This window comes from Rattus norvegicus, chromosome 2, assembly GCF_021556685.1.
Source record: "Rattus norvegicus strain SHRSP/BbbUtx chromosome 2, alternate assembly SHRSP_T2T, whole genome shotgun sequence".
In the NCBI taxonomy this organism is placed as follows: Eukaryota; Metazoa; Chordata; class Mammalia; order Rodentia; family Muridae; genus Rattus; species Rattus norvegicus.
The window spans coordinates 189,532,601-189,547,395 of record NC_141535.1 but is presented as its reverse complement, the minus strand read 5'-3'; the positions used below and the strand labels follow the sequence as shown (position 1 = coordinate 189,547,395).

The 14,795-nt window shown below is 39.8% G+C and overlaps 1 protein-coding gene across 5 annotated transcripts in view; it reads right to left on the bottom strand.

Annotated features, from left to right (window-relative positions):
- Spag17 (sperm associated antigen 17) overlaps window positions 1-14,795 on the bottom strand; it is a 244,918-nt gene that overhangs the window by 40,976 nt on the left and 189,147 nt on the right. For all 5 annotated transcript variants that reach the window (XR_015669308.1, XR_015669316.1, XR_015669314.1 and 2 more), the window contains 6 exon segments: window positions 14,218-14,331; window positions 7,238-7,283; window positions 5,210-5,309; window positions 4,963-5,010; window positions 2,063-2,162; window positions 896-989 (listed from right to left, as the gene is read on the bottom strand). Coding sequence is in view for 2 of the 5 variants with exons in the window: in XM_087634617.1 (XP_087490743.1) it covers window positions 896-989; window positions 2,063-2,162; window positions 4,963-5,010; window positions 5,210-5,309; window positions 7,238-7,283; window positions 14,218-14,331 (502 nt within the window). In the remaining 3 variants the exon portion in view is untranslated.

Below are 14,795 nucleotides of genomic sequence, written 5' to 3'. Positions count from 1 at the left end.
TGCCAACCCTCTCGGCCTCGGCCTCTCAGCATGCAACTGCTGACAATACAGACACTCCCCTTTGTCTCCATCTTCCATCACTATATATAAGAAATGAACAATTCCATCCCTGATATACAGTTCCCTAATAAAACTCACACATTCCTACCTTGGGTCTGTTACACAATGTTTTGATGTCATATGCGGTCTTTTGAATGACAACAATTCTCCCATCTTTTTTGTTTCATGATACTGACTCTGAGTGTGTGTGTGTGTGTGTGTGTGTGTGTGTGTGTGTGTGTGTGTGTGTTACTGGGCACTAAAATTAAGGTCACGTGCCTGTGAGCCAAGGGTTCTATGATTGAACAGTGTATGTGTCTTGACCGTGACTTGTTTGAAGAGACCAAGTCAGTTGTATTGTACAATGTCTACTGACTGGTACACATTTGTCAATTATGTTCTCTTGGTTGGATTCAGATTAAGGATTTTTAGCATGAATTCTGTAGAGTTACTATTTACATTGTACTCTGGGAGGAAGGCCCTGAATGACCGAAAGTCTCGTCCTTGATAAAAATTTAGCTACTTGGCTAAGGTGGAAAACGTGAATATTCATTTTACTTGCTGTAATTACCAAGCACGTGAGTTATGTTGAGACCATGTGCATTCTCTAGTCTCACAAAATCTCTCATTCATCCTTGGTTAGTTTGATCTTCCAAATGCTTTAGGCACAAATGATGGATCTGAAATTCAGTTTACATCTTGTGCTCTTTATATAACTCCAACCTATCTGTAGCAGACAGCCGGCAGCATGTTTTCTTACCAGCTGTCATTGAGACCACAGATGTAAGAATGGGACACATCCTAAGGGGCCGTATTGGGTATGGCAATAGGCATGGGGACCATGTTAACATCTTACCTGAGTGAAGATCTGGGTCAGCTGTCTTGGTTTCAGCCTCATTTTTCTTTGTAAACGGAGGCAGGTTTTTGGAAAGCTTCTCCAGATAATCATACTTAAGGGAAAAGCCACAAGACTTACGTCAGATACACACTTATTTTATGAAACTGTCACAGATATGCTAGCTAAGATGATGGGCAATGGTGGCAAGGCCCTAAAGGTGAAGTTGACAACTAAAATTTTGCAAGAGACACATAGGATTCTGGTCCTTGTTTACTAGTCATGGTTTTTGCAGTTTTCTTTGGTTAATAATAGTATCCTGTAGTTTTAAGAACATCAGGGCATTGTGGACACATGAGAGTGTTCACTTGGCATTATGGTTTCATTGAAGGGCACTGAGGGGCAGGTGCATGTGCAGCTCAGGGTCATAGGAATGAACTCACATGGACAGAAGAATGTTCAGTGTTTGTGGGCTTCTAAGAACTTGTAGTAACTTAACAGTGTTTTAACAGTTGATGGCTGAGGAAACTGATGAAATAAAACTTCAAATTGGAGTTTGTGGTGGTTTGAATATGCTTGGCTCAGGGAGTGGCACTACTTGGAGGTGTGGCCTTATTGGAGTAGGTGTGGCCTTGTTGGTGTAGGTGTGTCACTTAGGCATGGGCTTTAATACCCTCCTGCTAGCTGCTTGGAAGCCAGTATCCTGCTAGCAGCCTTCAGATGAAGATGTAGAACTCTCAGCTCCTCCTGCACCATGCCTGCCTGGATGCTGCCATGTTCCCACCTTGATGATAATGGACTGAACCTCTGAACCTGTAAGCTGGCCCCAGTTAAATGTTGTCCTAAGAGTTGCCCTGGTCATGGTGTCTGTTCACAGCAGTAAAACCCTAACTAAGACAGAGTTTATTATCAGCTGGTTAATCAGCAACACAGAATACTTGGCACAAAGAGGAGCTTAGAAGGTTAAGCGGCAGAATGATTAACGGTTACATGCAAGGGAGAGAAGGGAGTGACAGTGACATGAGTAGAGTTTATCTTGTGTGCTTGTGCAAACACAGATTTGAAGTGAAAGTTATTTGGTCACATTGTTGCAATAGGCACACAGTCTCAGGAAAGAGAGATTACATTTTAACATGCAATGTACACCATTTTATCAAGATTAAATTATTATGAGTTACTTCTAATTACCTGTGACTTAATCAATGGGCTCAATTCAGACTTAAAATAAGGCGTTACTTCTTTTGTCCTAATTTGCATTAGGTAATTTTGTGTTTTCTTAATATTGTTCCTGGTTCACAATTCCACAGTGATATGCAAGAGAAGACACACAAAACACATTGGAAAAAATTATTTTGCATGTGCTTTAGCTTTAAATCCCACTGGAAACCATTACAACCACTGATGGTAAAGCCAAGAAGAAAAAATCAGGACGGACATTTTCCCCCTTGGGATAGGGTCCCACTATTTAGCTTTGGATGGCCTGGAATTAACTTTATAGACCAACTTAGCCTTGAATACACGGAGATGACTTGCCTCTGTCTTCCTAGTACTGGGATTAAAGGGGCGCTCCATATAATTCTTTACTTGGGGGTGTGGTGCTCACTTCCTACTTCCGTAGTCACATTTCTTATTTTGTAAATCAGATTCTTGTATGAGACAGGGACTAAAAATGCCAGTTGATCTCAAATGTCTGAAGCCAAGGTGCTTGCCCTTCCAGTGCATGAGTGTTTTTAAGGTTGTGAGGTTCTCTGGGGTTTAAGTGACAGCCACAGGCTTTCCATAATTTCAGTAGCAGCAGCAGCCAACACACAATACAAAGAGCTAAGCCCAAGAGGCTGTTAGGAAGCTAAGAGGCCACCCACACTGCTTTGAGTTGGCTCTCTCAAATCCAAGGGGAGGCACTACACAGGGAAGGTCAGTGAAATCTAAACTGGGGTTCAGGTGAGCCTTGTTATCTCCATTTTAGTAAAATCCTCAAGGCTAGAGATGTACTCCACAGCATACTTAATAGCGTCAGGCTGCATGACAAGCTAGGTTATACATCTTAAAGCGCACGATCTTGACACCTGCATCTTCTAAGCAACTGTCAGTCATCCAGGCTGATGCCCTTCATATTTTATAAATAAGCAAACTGAATCCCTGAAGGGAAACAACCGGTTTGTATAGTAGACTTCACAAGAAATCATACTTTAGCTGTCCCTAGGCATGCAGACTCTGAGATCAGTGGATCAGTGACTGTGCAAAGACTGTGAAGGTACAGCCAATATGCCATCTTGTTTAAACAAGTCTAATTTGCCACTAAATACCTTCTTTCTCCTGGCTCATTGGGCTGCCCCTTCGAGTATGGCGGTCTGGAGGTTGCTCACATGGAATCAATGAGCCTGGCCACAGAGAGGTCTACACTCCTTTGTTTCAGTCTCAGAGTTGACCCTTCTCTTGACCTCGTATTTGCTGTGCACTTCTCATGTCCTTGCCATGCTGGTTCCCTCATACTCTGCCCATAATTATTGTTCTTTCTTTTTATGCCACATAGTAAATTATAAGCCTCACCTTCCCTGGTTGTGATGAACCACCCACCTACCCACAAGTTAAAAATTTGAATTGTGAATATTTCATTTAAAAAATATGAGTAGCTCATGAGTAACCACAGCATTTAAAAGAGGTTAAAAGAGTATGTCCTCAGACCCTTGATAAGTATATGTCTGTGCACAAGGATGGAGGATGGAGGGGAGACTCAGAACCCCTACGTCTTGCTTATTAGACTCAGGGAAAAGGGAGAGAGTGCTATCACTTGTGTACCTACTGATGAGCCCATCATGTTCCAAAAGATCATCCCAATCCATTCACAATCCAGCAAATAATCACATAGACATCCCTGATTAACCTAAATGAGTCATACAATGAACCAAAGTCATGAATCTGAGAAGGGTCAGGGAGGGAGGAGGGAGGCTAGGAGGGGTAGGAGAGAGTTAAGAGGGATACAGGAAAAATAGTATCTAGGATGCATTCTCATCATTGTTGGATCATAATGGTATTATTACTTTTATTGGCCATGTTCAATGTCTTACAGATGTAACAATTTTGAGATTGGTAATAAAATTTAAAAGTCCATTAAACAAACAAAAAATAGCAAGTCACTACCTCCAGTTTTCCCCTGAGCTCCCAGTCTCATTCCCAACCAACAGCCATTGTTTCTAGGCCATAAAACCTAGGAAAGTTTTTTTCTAGACTTCCCCTGAGTCAGATTTCCAGACCTCTGTGTGTGAGGTATTTTCCCTATATCTCTATGCAGGCCTCACTGATTTTTCTAAGTTTATTACTATTAGGTAAAACTTTTCATTGCACTGTATTTATTCTTGGTTCTCTATTAATCAAATGGAGCATATAGATTTGCAGGCCCAGTTGTTTCTTTAGATGGTTTTATTTTTAAATGATATCCCCTGTCTCAGATGAAACTTAAATAAATCCATATTATTTTCTCTGACCAGTTTGTCTTTTGTTATAGGGATCTCAGTCAGGAGCCTCAGGTATGTAAGGACAAAAAGGTTTTCTTCCACCACAGACAACATACTCCTTCCAGTTCAACCTTGCAAATGAAAAATAAGTCTTACTGTTCCATTTTCGAATAATTCTAAAATGTAACCCTGACACCTTAATGAAGTTGATGTTTTCGAAAGGAGCAATTCATGTGTACAAGTGGTCACCCACCACAGATATATAAACACATTTGGCTTCCTTTATGGATAAAAAGCTGTAGTTGAAATTTTGAGCTTAGGCTGGAGGGAAAAGAAATGTTAAGATGTTCAGGATACATTTCTGAAACAGACAACATGAATCCTGAGTGTTTGTGAATAAGTCCCAAAATGTTTGAGTATATTAGGATTACCAGAAGCCCAGAGACAGCTCAGAGAGTTCTACTGCAGGAGAGAGGAATGAGCTACCTAACGGCCCAACAAGCTGCCTTGCTTGCCACCTTGGCTTGCTGAAGCAGTGGCTGGGAGGCTGTAGGACCTGACAACCTATAGAACTCAAATATTCCACACTTCTGGCTTTCTCACAACCTTATGTTCATACTGGGGCAGAATTACCTCTGTTGCTCAAGCTTTTCTTTCCAACTCTTTCCTTGTGGAGCCTCCCTATGTGAAAGGAAAAAAAAAAACATGGTAAAGAGTCAGTGTTCTCAAATACTGTATACTGGGAGAAGGGTTGCAGTGATCCCCACAAACAGTGTAGCATCATCACCATGTATGAGAGAAGGGCCACGGTAATTCCCACACTCCTTCACTTCCTATTGTGTGCCAGTACTAACTAGAACAGACATCCAGCATAGCTTACCTCCACTTCTTTTCAAAGAAATCTTTAGTGAAGTTTTCTGGTGAACATTTTGGAGCCGAAGCCATAGATTGCTTGAATAAATCTGTTAGGTGGGCAGCAACTTTAAATGCAACACATGAGTGTTAGTATTGACTTCTTTTATTTTTATTTTTAATTTAATTTTACTTTTCGTATTGACTTCTTTCTAATATTTCTTCCTTACATAATTACTCATCTGCATTCTCTTTAAGAGCCCTCATTTAATTTACCAGTTGATTTGGAGGATTTCTGTACCCAAGCTGTAGCGGGCAGTAGTCAGACATCCTACTATCCGGGGGATGTCTGTTAGTCAATATCATCTTTATGACCCAAATGTAAATGCATCACAATGCGTTTGACCTATGGCACGAGAGAAGCTTTGTCAGGGAACTGATTTTGATTTCCCTCATATTAAAACAGATTAGCCAGCACAGTGAAGTTGTTTCTCTAAACATATGCCTGCTATCAGGTTCTAAAGATCTGAATATCATATATTTTAAAACTTTGGGGCAATGTTGTTAGAGTTTGTCTAGAAACACATGGCATCAGTGAGATGTCACTTTGTCAGAGAAAGAGTAGGACATCTGCTCAAGACAAGAAAACGTAGAAAACACTGATTTAGGCAAGGGTAAGTAATTTTTCTTCTTGGGGGACTTTTCTGTACCCTTTAATTTATGTATGCTGTATATCTGCAAGAAAGAAGTAATATAGTGTAAAATATTATTCAAACTTCTTTTATTGCAAAACTCATGCTTTTGTAGGGACAACCTTAAAAAACCCTTTAGGAAATGCAGTGGGAGACACTGACTTCATAATCACCATTGGTGACTGTCAGGGTCAGTTTTCAGGATGCGGTTTTCTTCCTGCACCAAATTGAGGAATATAATTTATTTAACTATTAATATTGGGTGACCTATAGGTTTGCCTCCATCACACATACCTATTTTCTTGGGCCAAAATTACAAGCTTAAATGACCCAGGGTAAGTTTGTAAGATCAAATATAGAGTAAATAAAATTTGCATTTTAATTAAATGCATTTTAAAGGAAAAGTATGTAACATGCTATATCTGGGACATACTATAAATACAGATTGTTTATTATTTATCCAACATTTAGTTTTAGCAAGGCCTTTTGTATTTATGTTCACCAGCAGCTCTATTACAGGAGCCACCTCGTAGGAGCGTGGCAGCGGAGCATACGGACAGGAGCACTGGAGACTGTGATGGCCTCTTCTATAATAGCCATCTGAAGGGGTAGTGGTCTGTCACCTTTGGTCCCCTGTCACTTTGTTATTCTAAGAAATCTTAATAAGAGAACAGTCTAGATAAACAACAACAGCAACAGTAACAACAAAATAAGAGTATAAATCAATACTGTGAAAGATGCCAAACATGTCAAACAACAGGCAACCCAGGGCCTCTGCCACATAGCTGATCATAAAAACCCAGCAAAACTCCTTGTGCTGCTGCTCCGATATGATCACGTTTGTTGGGGGGAGGGAGAACTCCTTTGAGAGTAGCTGTTTGTGGTATAACATACAGTATATATATATATATATATATATATATATATATATATACACACACACATATATATATACATATATATATATATAACATACATATAGGAGAGTGCAAGGTGTGGACAATGTCTGTGCATTTGCTTGGAAGTCATGTGCATGTACATGGGGGCATTGATCCCTGGCGCCTTGCTACCTCCTAGCTATTTTCTATGGAGTTGAAGTCAACAAGAAGGTAAATATATCAGTGTTTTAATTCAACAAAGGGAAGTTCAAGATGCATTAAGTGGGGGAGGGGGAATCACTGTTTTCAGGGCAGAAAGAAAATAGAAACCATTGCAAATTAGCATAGCCAGTACAGGAGCAGAGGTGATTATGAGAGGTGATTATGAGAGGATTGGTTGTGGTATACAGAGTAACAAACAGGTGTATGTAAGAAGTCCTCTTGAAACCTTAGATAGAATGCAGAAAAATATTAAATTCCAGTTACCTTCAGTCACGTGACTTTTTGTAGTTTCCTCCATTTTAGGGAAAGACTGAAACAAAGGTTAGAATTACTTGAGGTTAATTGTGTTATGTGTGGAAACAGTTTGTTTAGAAATATTCTCTGTGTGCTCAATTTGACTCATAATGGAAAAGACATAAAGTGAATTTGTGTTTTAAAACCATTACATGAGACACGCCTGGGAAGCCAGAAGAGACTACACTCTGCCTACATTTCTGACTACAGAGGAAAACACCTAAAGCCATCTGGGACCCTGGTGCACAGGAGCCCTGGGAAAAGGCGGCGCAGGCTCTCCTAGTTGCTACCCTCACGGAGAGCTCAAAAGCAGCCCCCCACGAGCATCTTCAGCTGCGGGACCACAGGTAAGACCAACTTTTCTGCTCCAAGCAACCTGCCTGGTGGACTCAGGACACAGGCCCACAGGAACAGCTGAAGACCAGTAGACAGGAAAAACTACACACCCGAAAGGAGAACATTCTGTTCCCATGACTGGCTGAAAGAAAACAGGAAAACAAGTCTACAGCACTCCTGACACACAGGCCTATAGGACGGTCTAGCCACTGTCAGAAATAGCAGAACAAGGTAACACCAGAGACAACCTGATGGCGAGAGGCAAGCGCAGGAACCCAAGCAACAGAAACCAAGACTACATGGCATCATCGGAGCCCAGTTCTCCCACCAAAGCAAACACTGAATATCTAAACACACCAGAAAAGCAAGATCTAGATTTAAAATCACATTTGATCATGATGCTGGAGGACTTCAAAAAAGACATAAAGAACTCCCTTAGAGAAATGGAGGAAAACATAAATATATAAGTAGAAGCCTATAGAGAGGAATCACAAAAATCCCTGAAAGAATTCCAGGAAAACACAATCAAACAGGTGAAGGAATTAAAAATGGAAATAGAAGCAATAAAGAAAGCACAAAGAAAAACAACCCTGGATATAGACAACCAAAGGAAGAGACAAGGAGCCATAGATACAAGCATCACTAACAGAATACAAGAGATAGAAGAGAGAATCTCAGGAGCAGAAGATTCCATAGAAATCATCGACACAACTGTCAAAGATAATGTAAAATGGAAAAAGCTACTGGTCCAAAACATACAGGAAATCCAGGACTCAATGAGAAGATCAAACTTAAGGATAATAGGTATAGAAGAGAGTGAAGACTCCCAGCTCAAAGGACCAGTAAATATCTTCAAAAAATCATAGAAGACAACTTCCCTAACCTAAAGAAAGAGATGCCCATAAACATACAAGAAGCCTACAGAACTCCAAATAGATTGGACCAGAAAAGAAAATCCTCCCGTCACATAATAGTCAAAACACCAAATACACAAAACAAAGAATATTAAAAGCAGCAAGGGAAAAAGGTCAAGTAACATATAAAGGCAGACCTATTAGAATCACACCAGACTTCTCACCAGAGACTATGAGAGCCAGAAGATCCTGGACAGATGTCATACAGATCCTAAGAGAACACAAATGCCAGCCCAGGTTACTGTATCCAGCAAAACTCTCAATTAATATGGATGGAGAAAGCAAGATATTCCATGACAAAAACAAATTTACACAATATCTTTCTACAAATCCAGCACTACAAAGGAAAATAAATGGTAAAGCCCAACATAAGGAGGCAAGCTACACCCTAGAAAAAGGAAGAAACTAATCGTCTGGGCAACAAAACAAAGAAAAGCACACAAACATAATCTCACATCCAAATATGAATATAACAGGAAGCAATAATCACGATTTCTTAATATCTCTCAACGTCAATGGTCTCAACTCCCCAATAAAAAGACATAGATTAACAAACTGGATATGCAATGTGGACCCTGCATTCTGCTGCCTCCAGGAAACACACCTCAGAGACAAAGACTGACACTACCTCAGAGTGAAAGGCTGGAAAACAACTTTCCAAGCAAATGGTTGGAAGAAGCAAGCTGGAATAGCCATTCTAATGTCAAATAAAGTCAATTTTCAACTAAAAGTCATCAAAAAAGATAAGGAAGGGCACTTCATATTCATCAAAGGAAAAATCCACCAAGATGAACTCTCAATCCTAAATATCTATGCTCCAAATACAAGGGCACCTACATAAAAGAAACCTCACTAAAGCTCAAAGCACATATTGCACCTCACAAATAATAGTAGGAGATTTCAAAACCCATCCTCATCAATGGACAGATCGTGGAAACAGAAATTAAACAGAGACATAGACAGACTAAGAGAAGTCATGAACCAAATGGACTTAACAGATATTTATAGAACATTCTATCCTAAAGCAAAAGGATATACCTTCTTCTCAGCTCCTCGTGGTACTTTCTCCAAAATTGACCATATAATTGGTCAAAAAACAGGCCTCAACAGGTACAGAAAGATAGAAATAATCCCATGCGTGCTATCGGACCACCACGGCCTAAAACTGGTCTTCAATAACAATAAGGGAAGAATGCCCACATATACGTGGAAATTGAACAATGCTCTCTCTACTCAATGGTAACCTGGTCAAGGAAGAAATAAGAAAGAAATTAAAAACTTTTTAGAATTTAATGAAAATGAAGGTACAACATACCCAAACTTATGGGACACAATGAAAGCTGTGCTAAGAGGAAAACTCATAGCGCTGAGTGCCTGCAGAAAGAAACAGGAAAGAGCATATGTCAGCAGCTTGCCAGCACACCTAAAAGCTCTAGAACAAAAAGAAGCAAATACACCCAGGAGGAGTAGAAGGCAGGAAATAATCAAACTCAGAGCTGAAATCAACCAAGTAGAAACAAAAAGGACCATAGAAAAGAACCAACAGAACCAAAAGTTGGTTCTTTGAGAAAATCAACAAGATAGATAAACCCTTAGCCAGATTAACGAGAGGACACAGAGAGTGTGTCCAAATTAACCAAATCAGAAATAAAAAGGGAGACAAAACTACAGAATCAGAGGAAATTAAAAAAAATCATCAGATCCTACTACAAAAGCCTATGTTCAACAAAACTTGAAAATCTGCAGGAAATGGACAATTTCCTAGACAGATACCAGGTACCGAAGTTAAATCAGGAACAGATAAACCAGTTAAACAACCCCATAACTCCTAAAGAAATAGAAGCAGTCATTAAAGGTCTCCCAACCAAAAAGAGCCCAGGTCCAGACGGGTTTAGTGCAGAATTCTATCAGACCTTCATAGAAGACCTCATACCAATAGTATCCAAACTATTCCACAAAATTGAAACAGATGGATCACTACCGAATTCCTTCTATGAAGCCACAATTACTCTTATACCTAAACCACACAAAGACCCAACAAAGAAAGAGAACTTCAGACCAGTTTCCCTTATGAATATTGACGCAAAAATACTCAATAAAATTCTGGCAAACCGAATCCAAGAGCACATCAAAACAATCATTCACCATGATCAAGTAGGCTTTATCCCAGGCATGCAGGGATGGTTTAATATATGGAAAACCATCAACATAATCCACTTCATAAACAAACTCAAAGATAAAACCCACATATCATTTCATTAGATGCTGAGAAAGCATTTGACAAAATTCAACACCCCTTCATGATATAAGTCCTGGAAAGAATAGGAATTCAAGGCATAGTAAAAGCCTAGACATAGTAAAAGTCATATACAGTAAACCAGTACCTAACATTAAACTAAATGGAGAGAAATTTGAAGCAATCCCACTAAAATCAGGGACTAGACAAGGCTGCCCACTCTCTCCCTACTTATTCAATATAGTTCTTGAAGTTCTAGCCAGAGCAATCAGGCAAGAAAGGAGATCAAAGGGATACAGATTGGAGAAAAAGAAGTCAAAATATCACTATTTGCAGATGATATGATAGTATATTTAAGTGATCCCAAAAGTTCTACCAGAGAACTACTAAAGTTGATAAACACCTTCAGCAAAGTGGCTGGGTATAAAGTTAACTCAAATAAATCAGTAGCCTTCCTCTACACAAAAGAGAAACAAGCTGAGAAAGAAATTAGGGAAATGACACCCTTCATAATAGTCCCAAATAATATAAAATACCCAAATAATATAAAATACCTCGGTGTGACTTTAACCAAGCAAGTAAAAGATCTGTATGATAAGAACTTCAAGCCTCTGAAGAAAAAAATTGAAGAAGACCTCAGAAGATGGAAAGATCTCCCATGCTCATGGATTGGCAGGATTAACATAGTAAAAATGGCCATTTTACCAAAAGCAATCTACAGATTCAATGCAATCCCCATAAAAATACCAATCCAAGTCTTCAAGGAGTTAGACAGAACAATTAGCAAATTCATCTGGAATAACAAAAAAACCCAGGATAGCTAAAACTATCCTCAACAATAAAAGGACTTCTGGGGGAATCACTATCTCTGAACTCAAGCAGTATTACAGAGCAATAGTGATAAAAAGTGCATGGTATTGGTACAGAGACAGACAGATAGACCAATGGAATAGAATTGAAGACCCAAAAATGAACTCACACACCTATGGTCACTTGATTTTTGACAAAGGAGCCAAAACCATCCAATGGAAACAAGATAGCATTTTCAGCAAATGGTGCTGGTTCAACTGGAGGTCAACATGTAGAAGAATGCAGATCGATCCATGCTTATCACCCTGTACAAAGCTTAAGTCCAAGTGGATCAAGGACCTCCACATCAAACCAGATACACTCAAATACACTAATAGAAGAAAAAGTGGGGAAGCATCTCGAACACATGGGCACTGGGGAAAATTTCCTGAACAAAACACCAATGGTTTATGCTCTAAGATCAAGAATCGACAAATGGGATCTCATAAAACTGCAAAGCTTCTGTAAGGCAAAAGACACTGTTGTTAGGACAAAATGGCAACCAACAGATTGGGAAAAGATCTTTACCAATCCTACAAGTGAGAGGACTTGAATCGAAAACATACAAAGAACTCAAGAAGTTAGACCGCAGGGAGACAAATAAGTCTATTAAAATTGGGGTTCAGAGCTAAACAAAGAATTCACAGCTGAGGAATGCTGAATGGCTGAGAAACACCTAAAGAAATGTTCAACATCTTTAGTCTTAAGAGAAATGCAAATCAAAACAACTGAGATTTTACCTCACACCAGTGAAAATGGCTAAGATAAAAAACTCAGGTGACAGCAAATGCTGGTGAGGATGTGGAGAAAGAGTAACACTCCTCCATTGTCGGTGGGATTGCAGACTGGTACAGCCATTCTGGAAATCAGTCTGGATGTTCCTCAGAAAATTGGACATTGAACTACCTGAGGACCCAGCTATACTTCTCTTGGGCATGTACCCCAAAGATGCCCCAACATATAACAAAGACACATGCGCCACTATGTTCATAGCAGCCTTGTTTATAATAGTCAGAAGCTGGAAAGAACCCAGATGCCCTTCAACAGAGGAATGGATACAGAAAATGTGGTACATCTACACAATGGAATATTACTCAGCTATCAAAAACAATGACTTTATGAAATTCCTAGGCAAATGAATGGAACTGGAAAATATCATCCTGAGTGAGGTAACCCAATCACAGAAAAACACACATGGTATGCACTCATTGATAAGTGGCTATTAGCCCAAATGCTTGAATTACCCTAGATGCCTAGCACACATGAAACTCAAGAAGGATGACCAAAATTCGAATGCTTCACTCCTTCTTTAAAAGGGGAACAAGAATACCCTTTGGAGGGAATAGGGAGGCAAAGTTTAGAACAGAGGCAAAAGGAACACCCATTCAGAGCCTGCCCCACATGTGGCCCATACACATACATCCACCCAATTAGATAAGATGGACAAAGCAAAGAAGTGCAGGCAGACAGGAACCGAATGTAGATCTCTCCGGAGAGACACAGCCAGAATACAGCAAATACATAGGCGAATGTCAGCAGCAAACCACTGAACTGAGAACGGGACCCCCGTTGAAGGAATCAGAGAAAGGACTGGAAGAGCTCGAAGGGGCTCGAGACCCCATATGAACAACAATGCCAACCAACCAGAGTTTCCAGGGACTATGCCACTACCAAAAGACTATACATGGACTGACCCTGGGCTCCAACCTCATAGGTAGCAATGAATAGCCTAGTAAGAGCACCAGTGCAAGGGGAAGCCCCTTGTCCTGCCAGGAGTGAACCCCCAGTGAACGTGATTGTTGTGGGGAGGGCGGCAATGGGGGGAGAATGGGGAGGGGAACCACCATAGAGAAGAGGAGGGGGAGGTGTTAGGCGGATGTTGGCCTGGAAACCGGGAAGGGGTATAACAATCAAAATGTAAATAAGAAATACTCAAGTTAATAAAGATGGGGAAAAAAATCAGCTCTTAAAAAAAACAGTACACAGTTTATTTGAATATTTTGTTCTTTTATGTAGTGAATTTCTAAGAATAAAAATCATTTGATATTATAGAAATTACTTTTTCTTTCACATTCACTAATTTATTCAGTATTTCTATGAACATCAATTTCTTTTTTTTTTAAAAGATTTATTTATTTATTATATGTAAGTACACTGTAGCTGTCTTCAGACACACCAGAAGAGGGCATCGGATCTCTTTACAGATGGTTGTGAGCCACCATGTGGTTGCTGGGAATTGAACTCATGACCTCTGGAAGAGCAGTCGGGGGCTCTTAACCACTGAGCCATCTCTCCAGCCCCGAACATCAATTTCTTAAGGTAAAATTAGTAATACATATTCAAAGTAAAAAATTTCTACATTTATCTCTATTATCTATCTACCTATCTTTTGTTTGAGGATTTTCAGAATTATCTGTGAACAAAGGAAACATATATTTGGAAAATTCAATAAATCCATGATGCAATTATTACAGAAATAAGGCATGATGTGGATGAAGCAAATGTTTCAAAGCCTTGGTAGGAATCTCATGTAGCTTTCCCCATATACAGTCTGCATGGGAGCACCTGACAGTGAGACAGTAGCAAGAACACTGGTCTGTGGGACACCCTCTCACCATAACCAGCTTGAGGAGATCTGCAGCATTGCCTCTCTCCTCCTCCGTTCTGGAATCCTTGACTGTCATCTCTTGTTGCTCATCTTCTTTCTTCAGGATGTGGTTTATATAGTCCTAGATGGGGAGAATCAATCAAACAGATAAGAATCAAAACCATCCAGAGAAATATACTGGCACAATCATTGTCAACTGGGGACATTACAGAGGGACTAAAAAGGTAAGTTCACACCTCTCGACAGTTAACTGGTTAAACACTGGGAAAATTTTTCTCAGTAGATTAGTAATAATAATAAGCAGAGTGCTGATCTGCTCAGAATCAAAGCTTTAAAGGCACAGGAGAGAACTGCACAAGGATGTTGGAGGGCCTTGCCTCTAACAGAGTGCTTCAGCATCCTTTTATCAAAATGAGTAAACTGGGTAGATGATTCCTAGGTCTCTCAGTATTGTCTGTATGGTTCTGTGTATGTCATTTAGTCCATGCCTTTGCTTCTAGATGAAATATATTCCTTCCTATATTTGATCAATTGTCAGGAAACATTTAGGAAAGGCTAAAGACAAGCAGGTGAGTTTTCTGGAGC